This window comes from Symphalangus syndactylus, chromosome 1, assembly GCF_028878055.3.
Source record: "Symphalangus syndactylus isolate Jambi chromosome 1, NHGRI_mSymSyn1-v2.1_pri, whole genome shotgun sequence".
NCBI classification, from domain to species: Eukaryota; Metazoa; Chordata; class Mammalia; order Primates; family Hylobatidae; genus Symphalangus; species Symphalangus syndactylus.
This window is the reverse complement of record NC_072423.2, coordinates 64,903,315-64,919,573: the sequence shown is the minus strand read 5'-3', so window position 1 is coordinate 64,919,573 and position 16,259 is coordinate 64,903,315. Positions and strand designations below refer to the sequence as shown.

The window sequence follows — 16,259 nt, the reverse complement described above, 5'->3', positions numbered from 1 at the left end:
CTGGGAGAGAGTGGGCAAACAGGAATAGAAGTTCTCACTTTGGCCTGTGGGTTTCAGGCTTTTCAGCTCAAAGATTGGGTTTCACTGGGGACCTGCCCTTGTCTGCCTAGAATTTCTCTGCCTCCTGCCTCTATCATAGTGGCGCGATCTTGGCTCACTGCAATCTCTGCTGCCCGGGTTCAAATGATTCTCGCACTTCAGCCTCTTGAATAGCTGGGATTACAGGCGTGAGCCACTGTGCCTGGCTGTGTTTTATATATTAATAGTTTTTAATCTTATGTAGTACCTTTTATACTATCCTGATAATACAACCAGTGTTTCTATAAGGATGACATTTTAATTATTTAAAAATGTTAAAAAATTGTTTTTAAAAACCACCAAAATATTATTTGACTAAAACAACTAAAGAAAATTAATGATATATAACAGTCTGTCACTTTCCGAATATAAAGTGTCTAATTTATTACTTTGTTATCTCACATTACAGACAATGTGCCCTGTGTGTCTGGATCGTCTGAAGAATATGATTTTCCTCTGTGGTCATGGAACCTGTCAGCTCTGTGGAGACCGCATGAGTGAATGTCCTATCTGTCGCAAGGCTATTGAACGAAGGATTCTTTTGTATTAACTAAGACACACGGTGTATTTTGTTAGCTAATGTATCTAGTCATGAGATCTTAATAGGCTTTTGATCTAGTTGGAAGTTCTGATGAGTTAATTTCTAATATCATAGTTTCTTTACTAGAGTATAATTAGGCTGTAAATATACCAGAACAAAAAACCCTACAAAATGGTGTTGGAAATCGTGTTTTTTGTTTTTGTTTTAAATTTGAAACATCAAATTCTTGTAACTCATAGGATAATTTACCTTTGGCTTCTAAGAGGAAAGTCCTTTAAGGATATCCTTTTTTAAAAAATTGCATTTTTCTCTTATAATTTGTAAATTTGTTAGATCTCAAAAGACCTAATTCTTTGTGATCAGTTATCCTTCATTTCATCGTGGTTTTACACAGTGAGTTGAAAACAGGTTCTCTGAAAAGTCATGCATCAAATAAAAGAGGCAGGTCAAACAATTATGTCACATGGTAAATTATAAAATGACAGTACAAGTTCCAGATAGTTAAGGGAATACCGAAGGGATGATTCTTTTTTTAAGATAACAGGAAGTTACCCACATGTTTGTTTCTGAATTCTTAGAGTAAATGGAAGCATAGAATGAGGGAATAATGACTTTGCATTTCTCTTATTTTCTAGATTCAAAAGTGAACTGATTCACTTGTTTAACTTGAATAAGATTACCAGTTTCAAGATGACTGATAGACAAGAAAAGGAAAAATAAGCAATAATAGTGGGCAACTGAAGAGAAAAAAAAACAAGAGTATCTATTAACTGGCCACTAACAGTTACCTTTCTTATATTAATTTATACACTATTTTGTTCAGCCAGTGTTTTTAAAAAATCTGTGAAAAGTGTACTTCAGGTTTTCTGTGATTACTTATCTGGGCGTGATCTGACCAGTGAAATGACATTGCCCTATTTGGACCTCTGAGGTTCTATTTAGCTTTGCTGATGTACTGAATAGTACCCCAGTGATCTGCAAAATTAATGCCTTTTCCAAGAAAAAAATCTTTTCTTCTTTGTATCAGTTAATTCTGACAGTGTTACTGATTCTGTCTTCATTATAGGCTTTATTTCCATTATCTCTTTCTTTATAGTATTTTTTACTATAAAGAAAACAGTCTTTTCTTTAGATGAGAATATTATTTAAACTGCCAACAATATCCAAGACATGGTCAATAACCTAATTATAAATACTTTAGAAAGAGTGACCAGGACATGTATAGAAATGTCTGCTTACCTGTAGACTTTAAAAACAACGGCAAAAAACAAACAAAATTTTTAGAGCATTTAATCATTTTTTTTCTCCTTTGAATGATCTCCTTTGTACTCTTATTGTCTCCTGAGTAAATATACACATAAATAAGTGTTTGGGGGTTCATTGCTGCTAGATTATATCAGCTGTTTACATAGTGTCTACTATATGCTGTTGATAAGCTTTTTCCTAAAAATAGTTAACCTCTCTTGTAGTTTTTTTCCCTCCTTTAAATCTGGCTAGCTTTTCTTACTTCAGTTTTTATAGAACACCAACTAAATTTGAAAGTATGAAGTCTCTAGCCCTTGTAACACTGTTTCTGGCTGTTTAATCCTTGCTGCCTTTGCAAGTCCTGGTGAAAGCAATGGGGAGCTTTGCTGGCTGGTTTTGTAGTCTCAACAATTCCATGTCTGTGTTTAGCTGAGTAACTGCTACCATTTAGAACGGTAAAATTTTTATAGATTTCAAATTTGAAAATTTATATACACTCAGTTATCTAGTAATGGGCCACTGACACTGATTTTAAAACTATTTTGAAGTTATAAAAAGGTGGAACATCTGACTGATGATGTTCATATAAAGAGACAGACAGACAATCTTGTTGCACACATGAAAACAGCATGTCGGGTTTTTCCTTCCATGCTATGGGCTACCCATCTCTTCCAACTAGATCACCTGGTGAGGAGGGAGCACCTGGCTGACTCATGCAGAGTTTGGCCAGTCAGAGAATTGTGTGGTCTCTAGCTCTACTTTCTTTAAATAAACCCTTTCTGTTTTCTGAGGTGCAGTGCTAAAACAGATCCCTAAAAGGTAATAGCATCTTCCAGACTAGTTTAATTACTTCCTTTATAAGAATATGACATAAATTTTTATTACAAAAATAATGTCATTATTATTTTAGTGCTAGTACTTGTGGGTTTTCTGTATTTGTATCACCTTGAAATTTGTTGCATGAATAGAAAATACTTCTTTATTCATGTTTTCAATCACCTAAAATTATTTTAAATTTATTTTGGGTTTGTGAGAGATAATGATTAAGAACTTCATCATTTCAGTGACTTTCCTCCAACTCTCTGAATCTGCTACCTCTTATTATATGTCCTTTAGCAGTACTTTTCCAGTTAGGTTCGTTACCCTCCTCAATAGCCAAACCTCTTTATCTTGTGCCTCAAAAGAGCTTTTACTTTTCTTAGAAACATTTATAAAAAAGAAAAAAACTGACATGCATTCATTCAAAAAAGTATTTATTGGGCTTCAGGGATTAGATACACAACAGTGAAAAAATGGCATCTTAACACACTCAGAATTTATTGTGCAGCAGTTGTGTATTTTAAGGAATCTGTAGTTAAAAGGAAGAGATCCAAAGGTCCTGATAACATTTCCTAATGTTTCAGAAGAGTTGTCATTGAGTAGTGTTTGGATTTCCTCTCTGTACCCCTCACCCTACCATTTTCTCCTTCATTCTTCTAAGATTGTTAGCGTTGTTACTCAAAACATACACATATAACATACCAGATGGTGCTATTCTAATGGTATTTGTTCACATAATTTAACATTCTGACTGCTTATACTATATACATACTTAATTTTGTTGGGAGCAAGAAGGTTTTCAAGAAAAGATAATTTTGTATTAGTGTAGGAATATATTAGACAAATGTTTAGTTGGTCAAATTATGCATAAGATATTTGTAACTTTAAACATTGCAAATTGACCAGCTAGCTATGGAAGCATAAAATTAATTGATAATTAGTGTTGGAAATACATTTCTTAAATTTATATTTTTATGGTGTTAGCCTGTAAGAGCATTTTAGCATATTGAAATGCATGCTGCTTAAGATGTGTCTGGTTCAAATATCAAAGCTTGCTGGGTCATTTTTACATAGTAGAAACATACTGTCTATGTGTTGCCCAATTGCTGTTTGTCTGTTCTGAATTCTGGACCCTTTTTGGACTAGGAATTAGTTAAATCCATGAACTAAGAGAATTAGAGATGGGGTAGAGTAGGATCAGGACAGTGGGGTTACAACAGATTGGAAAGGAAAGTCAGCATTTGAGTGTAGAGAAAAAAAGAGGATCATATAGATGTCATCAAATTATAGGCTTTAATACAGGTTGCTTTTTTTTAATACAAAAGGAAAAGCACTTACCCTGTCAGAATGTCTACCATGTTTTATAGTAGTAATTTGTGTAAAAAATTGAATTTTTGAATAGTTTTTGTATTTTTTGTGATGAAAAACTCATAACAAAATTTACCATATTAACTGTTTCTAAAGAATACAGTTCCGCCATGTTAAGTACATTTACATTGTTGTGAATCAGATCTCCAGAACTTTTTCATCTTGCAAAACTGAAACTCCATGCCCATTAAACAACTCCCCTTTTTGTTTTCTCCTCAGTGGAATAGAATTTTGACTCCATATAAATCAAGAAACACCTAAATTCTTTAGTTGTTTGTGTTTGCAAGATCTAAGATCATGGTAAACATTAAGTTCTTAAAATTTTTGGGAGGGACAGTGCACCTCTCCTCTGAATTGTTAGCAGTTAAATTGAGTAGGTTTTAAATGTCTATTAATTGGAAGGGTTTGTTATTTCATTTTGAGCCAGAGGGGAGAGGCACATTTTAAATATCAGAATTAGATTAGCTTTGAGTTTGTACAATTGGGAACATAATAGATTTTCATAAATTATGTGTGCCTTGTTGGAGATGTCAGCTGTCTTTATGTCTGCTTGTAAAAGTTTCAAAATATGTTTTCCCTCAAAAAGGCAACGTTACTTCATTTGCTTGAATATTATGATAGGAATGCTTACTGATATTACTTGATAGTCATATATAGCCTAGGAACTTTAACGTATATATAACTATAGCAGTATTAATAATGATAGTTGTACCTCTTTAAAACATTAAATTTGAGGAAACTTTAATGCTGTCTCGTGTACATTGCTTTACTACAGTGAGGGGGAATATCCTTTAGATTGAGCCTCAATTTACTGGTTAGTAGTATGTGAAACTCTGGTATAAAAAAGTGAACTAGACAGTAGAGCCGATGAATTAAAATTGTAAATTGCTACATTGGCATTTTCTACCTCCTTTTCTGTCAGAGTATTACTTTTTCCAGCATTTATTCTTATTTGTGAGTAAAGAGGAAATGGGAACCTGAGGTTAAAATTGACATTTTTGTTCCATTGAGAATTTAAGCAGTAGGTACAGGAGAAGTGACTTGTCACATTAATTTGGTGCCTAAATCCACAACTACAAGTTATGATTGACATGTACAAAATGTCTAAGAAAGGTAATATGCTGAATATTTTACTTTTCCTGTATAGTCTGCATGATTTGTTTCATAAACCCAGCTTATTTCCTCCAAAAAGCAAAATGGTCCTGTAATTTTTAAAGTAAAATAAATGTGCCATTTTGTCTGCAATCTATAATTTCAGGAAGTTTTTGAAAGTTCTGACTCAGGGCTTTTTAACAGTTCAAGCAATTGTCAGTTATATATTGGAAACTCCATCTGTGTAATTCTCCAGTGCCTTGAAAGAATTATTAACTTGGCAACACTATTAAAACTTTATAAAAGATGGTCTTTAGTGCACGTGTATCATTATATACACATTTTAAAGTCATATTGCTTAGCTTGTTAATAATGATTCTGCATATGTGCTGGGTTTGGGTAATTCTTTAAAGGAAGTTTTCTAGATTTGCACTTGATGTTTGTTTTTTAAAAACTGATTATTTATGGCCATGACACTGTTACCAGAAAAGTAATTCTAATTAAGTTATTATGCAGAGTCATCTATAAGTAGCATCTGGGAAGAGGGGATCGAGGTCACAGTTTGCTATTTTAGTATGAAAGGAGGATCTGTTTGGGAAACATAGATTGTCTTCCCCTCAAATGAAGGGGAAAAAAAGACCCTTTGTTCAAATGGATTGTTTTAAAAAATTATTTTTAAAGGAAATCACAAATTGCATGTCATTCTTAATGCCAGTGTTATAGACTAAATCCATAAAATTGTTTTTATGTTCAGTATGTTTATGTCATTCTAAATGCAGTAAATTCAATGATAGCAGTTCAGTTGACTCATAGCAGTGTTTTGTATTTTTTCTAATTCTTCAGCTTTCAATATTGGATTAAAGCCTTGTTTGTGAATATGGTTTCTGTATGGCAAATGATTTCTTGCTTATTAGCTTTTGTTAAAGAATGCTTAGTAAGAGCTAAGCTTTTAAAAGTAATGCAAACATTTATCATTAATAAAACCTACGGTGTAATATCATATAATGCTTTTCTTTGATCTTTTGAGAATTATTCTTTTATAGTAGTATACATGAATTTTGATTTTTAAAGCATTTAAAAACAAATCTCAATACATTAAAAAACTTGTTATTGTTAAAAAGGAAATTACCATGCCTTTAAGAAACAAGGATGTACATCTTCAACTCAGCATAAGTGTCCACATCTAGAAGGCTTTCATTGCAGTTGTTTACAATTAAGGTACCTCTATCTAAAGGGCCAAAGAAGCTTTTCATATTTTAACACCTCACATTCTTTCAGGATTAAGACATATGAAAATAGTCTGAATAGGATAAATTTGATAGGAAGTAAATTAACCAGTCTGGAAGATTCAGCATTTTCTATAAAAAGATTATTCCTCTTCACAACTCAGATGTAGATTTCATTTTCAAGAGGTAGACATTTTAAAGCAATGATCTATTTGGTTTTTAGTTTTATGAGTAAATCATTAATTGTATGGTTTGGGGGTTATTTTATTTTCCATGTTAATATAAGCACTTATTTCTGAAGTTATTGAGAGGTCATCTAGCTCCAGTTCAAAAGATTATGTATATCTGATGTTTAAGAGGGAAAACATCTGAAAAATTATCTTTTGTTTATTTGAAAAAAGCATATATATTCCAACTTTAAAATTGTGAATTTATTTTGAGTAACCTCTAATTAACTGTATTTTTTCGTTTCTGTTGCTGTATAATTAGAAATTTCATGGCAATATTTTTTACTAAATTGAAACTGTATAGGTTTTAAAAATAAAGACATTTTAGAAAACTTGCTTTATATTTATTATCATTGATAGTTTTTCATTGTTCACAAAGGTTAAAATTATTTGATAGTCTTCTAGCACAACATTTCCCAAATGTATTGACAATGAAAACATTCAAGGCCAGGCGCAGGGGCTCACACCTGTAATCCCAGCACTTTGGGAGGCTGAAGTGGGTGGATTGCCTGAGCTCAGGAGTTCGAGACCAGCCTGGGCAATATGGCAAAACCCTGTCTCTACAAAAAATACAAAAGTTAGCCAGGCATGGTGGCACACACCTGTAGTCCCAGCTACTTGGGGGGCTAAAGTGGGAGGATCGCTTGAGCCCGGGAAGTCAGGGCTGCAGTGAGCCGAGATTACACCACTGCACTTCAGCCTGAGTGACAGGGTGAGACCCTGTCTCTTAAAAACAACAACAGAAAACCCAAAACATGTAAAGGGTGCATAGGCGTTTATAAGATATAATGAGTATACAGATAAAATAGAACACCAAGAATAATTTCTCAGATAAATGATTTGTTGAAGAATTTCATTTGGCAAATAGTTTTTCCCTTATTATAAAACTCGATGAATTCATTTTTATCTTATTAAGGACAAAAAAATGATAGACCTTATCTGAAAATGGAAGACCAGACCTGTAAGAGATCATCGGTGAGGAGATGACGTGGGAAGGAGGCCATCAGGCAGTGCTGCCTTTGCCCATAACTCAGATGCGATGCATTCAGGCTGCAGGTACCACTTCATGCTAGGGCTCTGCATTTACAGTTAGAGCAGCTTTCTGAAAGGCAGATTTCCAACATAATATATTCATTATTTTTCATATATTTGAAAGTATTGTCTTCCCTCCTGTCTGTGTTCTTTCTTTCCACAAAACATTAAGAGTATGACACTGACAGAAAGAAAGGGAAATACTTCTATAGGTGAGGTTACCCTAATTTAATAGGGAAACCAGAACCAGCAAGCATGACAAAGATTTTGGAATTATCAAAGGAATTTAAAACAGCAACAATTAATATGCTATGAGCTCTGATGAAAAAAGTGGACAATTCAGGTAATTCCAGCACTTTGGGAGGCCCAAGCAGGGGGATTGCTTGAGGCCAGGAGTTCAAGATCAGCTTTAACAACACAGAAAGACCCTGTCTCTACAAAAAAAAAAAAAAAGCCATGAATTGTGGCATGTGCCTCTAGTCCTAACTACTCAGGAGGCTGAGGCAGAAGGATCACTTAAGCCCAGGAGTTCGAGGCTGCAGTGAGCTTTGATTGTGCTGCTGTGTTCCAGCCTGAGCAACAGAGCAAGAAAAAAAAAAAAAAGATAATATAAGCAGAGAGATGGAAGCTCTAAGAATCAAAAGATTTTTGAAATAAAAAATGCTACAAATGGGAATGCCAGAAGACTTTTTAAATATTTTATTTATTTTTGGAGATGAAGTTTCATTCTTGTCACCCAGGCTGGAGTGTAATGGTGTGCTCTCCACTCACTGCAACCTCCACCTCCCAGGTTAAGCAATTCTCCTGCCTCAGCCTCCCGAGTAGCTGAGATTACAGGTGCCCACCACCATGCCCAGCTAATTTTTGTATTTTTAGTTGAGACGGAGTTTCACCATGTTGGCCAGGCTGGTCTCAAATTCCTGACCTCAGGTGATCTGCCTGCCTCAGCCTCCCAAAGTGCTGGGATTACAGGCATGAGCCACCACGCCCAGCCAGATTAAAAAAATTTGAAGCAATAGCGACTGAATATCCCAAAGATAATGACAGACACCAAACCACAGATCCAGGAAGCTTAGAGAATACCAGCCGGGATAAATACCAAAAGTCAAAACATTACCATCTCATATTCAAAGTACAGAAAATCAAAGACAGAAAAAATCATGAAAGAACTCCAGGTGGGGTTGGGGTGTTGGGGAGGGGCCTTGTTGATAGAGGAGCAAGGATAAGTATTATATTGAACTTCTCCAGAAACTATGCAAACAAGAAGAATAAAAGGAAATAATTAAAAGGTTGAAAGAAAAAAAGTACCAAATAAGAATTCTGTATCTAGTGAAATTATCCTTCAAAAGTAAAGGAGAAGTAAAGATTTTCTAAGAGAAACAAATATTGAAGGGATTTGGTGCTAGTAGATTGGCCTTACCAGAAGTGTTAATAGAAGATCTTCATAGAAAAAAAACATTTTTAATTTTTATTTATTCATTTTTATTTTAATTTAGCAATAAATTAAAACATATGGCCAGGTGCAGTAGCTCATGCCTATAATCCTAGCACTTTGGGAGGCCGAGGTGGGTGGATCACGAGGTCAGGAGTTTGAGACCAGCCTGGCCAACATGGTGAAAACCCATCTCTACTAAAAATACAAAAATTAGCTGGGTGTGGTGGCAGGCAGCTGTAGTCCCAGCTACTCGGGAGGCTGAGGAGAATCACTTGAAACCGGAAGGCAGAGGTTGCAATGAGCTGAGATCACGCCACTGCACTCCAGCCTGGGCAACAAGAGTGAAACTCTGTCTCAAAAAAAAAAAAAAAACAACAACAAAATTTTAACCAGAAAGAAAATGAACCACAAAGAAAGGAAGAAAGGAAGAGAGAAGTTATAAAACAACCAGAAAACAAAGAACAAAATGGCAATAGTAAGTTCTTATCAATAATAACATGGAATGTAAATGGACTAAATTTCCCAAAGAAAAGACAAACCAAACTCAAAATTTGTAGAAGGAAAGAAATAATAAAGATCAGCACAGAAATAAATGAAATTGGGACTAGGAAAAAAACAAAGTTGAATAAAATGAAAAGTTGTTTTTTTGAAAAGATAAAATTGACTGACTTTTAGCTAAACTAAAAAAAGAGAGAGAAGACCCAAATAAAATAAGAAATGAGAAAGGTAATATAACATCTGAAACCACATAAATACAAAGGATCACTGGAGAATATTATGAATAATGATATGCCAACAAATTGGAAAACCTAGAAGAAATGGGTAAATTCCTGGACACATACACCCTACCAAGATTGAGCCATAAAGAAGTAGAAAACCTGAACAGACCAATAACAAGTAATGAGATTGAAACCCCAATAAAATCTCCCATCAAAGAAAAGCCCAGGGACCTGATTGCTTGACTGGTGGATTCTACCAAACATTCAGAAGAAATATTAATACCAATTAAACTCTTCCAAAAATTGAAAAGGAGGGAATACTTCCAAACAAACTCTATCAGGCTAGCATTACCTTGTATATTAGTTTGTTCTCACGCTGCTATGAAGAAATACCCAAGACTGGGTAATTTATAAAGCAAAGAGGTTTAATTGACTCACAGTTCCGCATGGCTGGGGAGGCCTCGGGAAACTTAGAATCATGGCGGAAGGCACCTCTTCACAGGGTGGCAGGAGAGATAATGAATGCCGAGCAAAGGGAGAAGCCCCTTATAAAATCATCAGCTCTCATGAGAACTCACTCATGATCATGAGAATAGCATGGCAGAAACTGCCCCCATGACTCAATTATCTCCACCTGGTTCTGCCCTTGACACATGGGGATTATTACAATTCAAGGTGAGATTTGGGTGGGGTTGCAGAGTCAAACAATATCACCCTGATACCCAAGCTAGACAAGGACACAATAAAAAAAGAAAACTGCAGGCCATTATCCCTGATGGACATAGATGCAAAAATCCTCAACAAAATATTACAAAATACAACACCACATTAAAAAGATCATTCACCATGGTCAAGGGATGCAAGGATGGTTCAACATATGCATCATGCCAGACCCCTACTGACTCCAAAAGAGATGGCATCGTGTCTGAGAGGCCCAGAAGAGACCTGGAGCCAGTAAACGAGGCAGGGTTTACAGAGGACTTATATACAAGGCAGTCCAGAGGTGACAGGGTGGACAGGAGCACTGCTACTGTTTGTAAAAAGCATACAGTTTATATGGCATTTTCACGTAGCAACACCAACCTAGCAAACTTCATTTAACCCAGAAAAGGGGCCTTGTTTCCTTGCACGTCCTATGTTCCAAGGAATGGGCAGAGGGGTTCAATGTCCTTCATAAGAAGTGAATCTCTGGATTAGCCACTACTAGATTCCTTAGCTTGGAACTCTGAGCACACATTCTTCTTAGACCACAGGGTCATTCTCAGGGTATGCTTAAGTTACTGCTGTCAGGTGCATCTGCCATACAATACACAAGTCAATAAACATGATACATCACATTAACAGAATCAAGGATAAAAATCGTGATTATTTTAATAGATGCTGAAAAAGCATTTGATAAAATTTAACATCCCTTTATGATGGGTATTAAAGGAACATACCTCAAAATAATAAAGGCCATCTATGACAAACCCATGGCTAAACATTGTACTGAATGGAGAAAAATTAAAGGCTAAGCAATTAGGCAAGAGAAATAAATAAAGGGCATCCAAATTGGAAAGGAAGACATCAAATTAGCCTTGTTCACAGGCGACATGATCTTATACCTAGAAAAACCTAAAATCTTCACCAAAATGTTAGAACTGATAAATGAATTCAGGAAAGTTGCAGAATACAAAATCTACATACAAAAATCAGTAGCATTTCTATATGCCAACAGCAAACAAACTGGAAAATCAAAAAAGTAATCCTATTTACAACAGCTACAAAAAATATAAAATACCTAAGAATCAATCTAACAAAAGTAGTGAAAGATCTATACGAGGAAAACTATAAAACTGATGAAAGAAATAGAAGAGGACACACATACGCACACACAAATGGGAAAACACTCCATGCTCATGGGTTGGAAGAATATTTTTAAAGTGACCATAGTACCCCAAAGCAATTTACAGATCCAATGCCATTTCTATCAAAACATGAATAACATTCTTCATGGAAATAGAAAAACAATCCTAAAATGTGTATGGAACTACGAAAGACCAAATAGCCAAAGAAATCCTGAACAGAAAGAGCAAAGCTGGGGACATTACACTACCTGGCTTCAAAAGTTATTACAAAGCTATAGTAATCAAAACAGCATGATACTGGTATAAAAACAGATACATAGACCAATGGAACAGAATAGAGAACCCAGATATGAATCCATACATTTACAGCCAACTCATATTCAACCAAGGTGCCAAGAAATTACAATGTAGAAAGGACAATCTTTTCTGTGAATGGAGCTAGGAAAACTGGATAACTATATGCAGAAGTATGAGACTAGGCCCCTATCTCTTATCATACACAAAAATAAAACAAAAACGAATTAAACACTTGAATCCCAGACTTGAAACTATGAAACTGCTAGAAGAAAGCATTGGGGAAATACTCCAAGACATTGGCCTGAGCAAGGATTTCTTGCGTAATACCTCAGAAGCACAGGCAATCAAGGCAAAAACATACTATTAGGATTACTTCAAGCTAAAAAGCTTCTGCAGAGCAAAGGAAACAGTCCACAAAGTGAACAGACATCAACAAAATAAAACATTTACAAACTATACATCTGAAAAGGGATTAATAACCAGAATATATAAAGAGCTCAAACAACTCAATAGCAAAAAACCAAAAACAATTTCATTAAAAGATGTGCAAAAGATCTAAACAGACATTTCTCAAAATAAGACATACAAATGGCCAACAAGTATATGAAAAAATGCTCAATATCACCAATTATCAGAGAAATGCAAATTAAAACCACAATGAGATATCATCTAACTCTAGTAAAATGGCTTGTATAAAAAATACAGGCAATAACAGATGCTGGTGGCTGGGTGTGGTGGCTCAGGGCTGTAATCCCAGCATTTTGGGAGGCCGAGGTGGGCAGATCAATCGAGGCCAGGAGTTTGAGACCAGCCTGAGCAATATGGTGAAACCCCATCTCTACTAAAAATACAAAAATTAGCCAGACTTTGCGGCATGCACCTGTGTCCCAGCTACTCAGGAAGCTGAGGTGGGAAGATTGCTTGAGTTCAGAGGAGGTTGTAGTGAGCTGAGATCATGCCACTGCACTCCAGCCTGGGTGACAGAGCGAGATTCTGTCTCAAAAAAACAAAAAATAAATAAATGCTGGGAGAAAGGGGAAGCCTCAAACACTGTTGTGAGAATGTAAATTAGTGCAGCCATTATGGAGAACAGTATAGAGGTTCCTCAAAAAACTAAACACAAAACTTTGATATGATTCAGTAATTCCACTACTGGGTATATGCCCAAAAGAAAGAAAACTAATACATATCTGTACTTCCGTGTTTATTGCAGCACTATCCACAATAGTCAAGATATGGAATCAACCTAAGTACCCATCAATGGGTGAATAAAGAAAAGATGGCATATATACACAATGAGCTATTATTCAAACATAAAACAATGAAATTTTGTCATTTGCAGCAGCATGAATGGAACTGGAGGCCGTTATGTTAAGTGAAATAAGCCAAGTACAGAAAGACAAATATCCCAATGTTCTCACTCACATGTGGGAGCTAAAAAAGTGGATCTCATGACATAAGGAGTTAGATTGGTGGTTGCCAGAGGTGGGGAAGGGGAGGTGAAAAGCGGGGCGATGAAGGGGAAAAGATATATAAATATACTATTACCGCTGAATTATACATGTAAAATTGGTAAAGATAGTAAATCTTATATGTATATTTTACCTCATTTTTTTTTTTTTTTTTTTTTTTTTTGTGAGACAGACTCTCGCTCTGTCGCCCAGGCTGGAGTGCAGTGGTGTGATCTTGGCTCCCTGCATCCTCTGCCTCTTGGGTGCAATTCTCCTGTCTCAGCCTCCCGAGGAGCTGGGACTACAGGTGCACACCACCACACCTGGCTAATTTTTGCATTTTTAATAGAGATGGGGTTTCGTTATATTGGTCAGGCTGGACTCGAACTCCTGACTTCAGGTGATCCACCTGCCTTGGCCTCTCAAAGTGCTGGGATTATAGGCATGAGCCACCACGCCCAGCCTAACTTTTCTTTTTTTTTTTTTTTCAAAAAAGAAATGGAGCCCAGAAATAGACCCACCCAAATAGTCAACAGATCTTTTTTTTTTTTTTTTTTTTTTTTTTTTTTTTTGTGACAGAGTCTCCATCGCCCAGGCTGGAGTGTGCAGTGGTGCGATCTTGGCTCACTGCAACCTCCACCTCCTGGGTTCAAGCGATTCTCTTGCCTCAAGACTCCCAAGGAGCTGGGACTACAGGCACGCGCCACCATGCCCAGCTAATTTTTGTATTTTTAGTAGAGATGGGGTTTCACCATGTTGGCCAGGATGGCCTCACCCTCTTGACATTGTGATCCTCCTGCCTCAGCCTCCGAAAGTGCTGGGATTACAGGTGTGAGCCACAACACCCAGACTTTTTGTTTTTCTTTTTAACTTTATTTCTATGAACTCTGCAGAGAAGTATAGTCAACAGGTCTTTAACAAGGAGCAAAGACAATTAAATGGAGAAAGGATAGTTTTTGCAAGAATGGTGCTGAAACAACTGGACATCCACAGGCAAAAAAAAAAAAAAAAAAATTTAGACACAGGTCTTACACCTTTCACAAAAATTAACTCAAAATGAGTCATAGACCTAACTGTAAAATGCCAAGATATAAATCTTCTAGAAGATAACACAGGGGAAAATCTAGGTAACTTTGGGTTTGGTTATGAGTTTTCAGATACAACACCAAAAGCATTATCTACGAAAGAAAAGCCTGATAAGTTGTACTTCATCAAAATTTAGAAGTTCTGTTCTGTAAGAGGCATTGTCAAGACCATGAAAAGAGTCTGGGCACAGTGGCTCATGCCAGTCCTAGCACTCTGAGAGGCTGAGGATCACTTGAGACCAGGAGTTTGAGACCAGCCTGGGCAACAGAGCAAGGCCCAGTCGAAAAAAAAAAAAAGGTTAAAAAGAATAAAAGGAAATTAAAATATAGCCATAGATTGGAAGAAAATATTAGCAAAATTCACTTAATAAAGACATCCAAAATGTACAAAGAACTCTTCAATCTGAATAATAACAAAATGAAGAACCCAATTTAAAAAATAGGCGGCCAGGTGCAGTGGCTCACACCTTTAATCCCAGCACTTTGGGAGGCTGAGACGGGCAGATCACTTGAGGTCAGGAGTTTGAGACCAGCCTGGCCAACATGGTGAAATCCCATCTCTACTAACAATACAAAAATTAGCTGCATGCAGTGGCGGGCACCTGTAGTCCCAGCTACTCGGGAGGCTGAGGCAGGAGTATCGCTTGAGCCCGGGAAGTGGAGGTTGCAGTGAGCTGAGATTGCACCATTGCACTCCAGCCTGGGTGACAGAGTGAGACTCTGTTTCCAAAAAAAATAGGCAAAAAGGTTTGAACAGACAACCTCCCTAATGAAGATATAGACATATGTATATCTATATATATGACAAAGAAGCATATGAAAAGATGCTCAGAACCAATGTCATTATGGAATTGCAATTTAAACCATGAGATAGTACCACCAACCTATTAGAATGGCTGTAAAATCCAAAGAATGAACAATACCAAATGCTGGCAAGGAAGTGGAGCAACAGAAACTCTTATTCATTGCTGGTGGGAGTGCAGAATGGTACAGCCTCTGTGGAAGACAATTTGGCAGTTTCTTATAAAACTAATCACAATATTACCATACAATCTAGCAATCATATTCCTGGATGTTTACCCAAATAAACTGAAAAACTTACATCCACACAAAAACCTGCACATGAATGTTGGTAGCCCCAAAAACTAAAAGCATAATTGCAAAAAACTAGAATCAACCATGATGCTCCTCAATAGGTGAATGGTTAAAGAAGCTGTAGGTGCTAGCTTCAGCAGCATATATACTAAAATTGGAAAGATACAGAGATTAGCATGGCCCCTGTGCAAAGATGACATGCAAATTCATGAAGCATTCCATATTTTTTTTTTTTTTTTTTTTTTTTTTTTTTTTTTTTTTTTTTTTTTTTGAGACAGAGTCTCGCTCTTTCACCCAGGCTGGAGTGCAGTGGCGCGATCTCGGCTCACTGCAGGCTCCGCCCCCCGGGGTTCACGCCATTCTCCTGCCTCAGCCTCCCTTGTAGCTGGGACTACAGGCGCCTGCCACCTCGCCCGGCCAATTTTTTGTATTTTTAGTAGAGACGGGGTTTCACCGTGTTAGCCAGGATGGTCTCGATCTCCTGACCTCGTGATCTGCCCGCCTCGGCCTCCCAAAGTGCTGGGATTACAGGCGTGAGCCACCGCGCCCGGCCCACATTCCATATTTTTAACATAGGGTTTTTATACAAGAAAAATAAAGTGAATTAAGCCTGAAAAAAAGGAACTATAGTAAATGTATAGGATGGAATATTATTCAGAAATAATATTCTTAATTATGTGAGAATATTATTTTGTATTCAAT

The 16,259-nt window shown here is 36.4% G+C and overlaps 1 protein-coding gene and 1 non-coding gene across 2 annotated transcripts in view; both read left to right on the top strand.

Moving 5' to 3' along the window:
* Positions 1-6,928, top strand: part of MIB1 (MIB E3 ubiquitin protein ligase 1) — a 141,354-nt gene extending 134,426 nt beyond the window's left edge. Inside the window, exon 21 of the mRNA XM_055236556.2 lies at positions 488-6,928. Within this exon, the coding sequence (XP_055092531.1) occupies positions 488-628 (141 nt within the window). The 3' untranslated portion in view covers positions 629-6,928. The remainder of the gene's footprint in view (positions 1-487) is intronic.
* An 8,753-nt stretch (positions 6,929-15,681) lies between these two features.
* On the top strand, positions 15,682-15,785 carry LOC129461201 (U6 spliceosomal RNA). The gene has a single exon (XR_008650422.1). It is a non-coding gene; the product is annotated as a U6 spliceosomal RNA (small nuclear RNA).
* Positions 15,786-16,259: the final 474 nt, after the last annotated feature.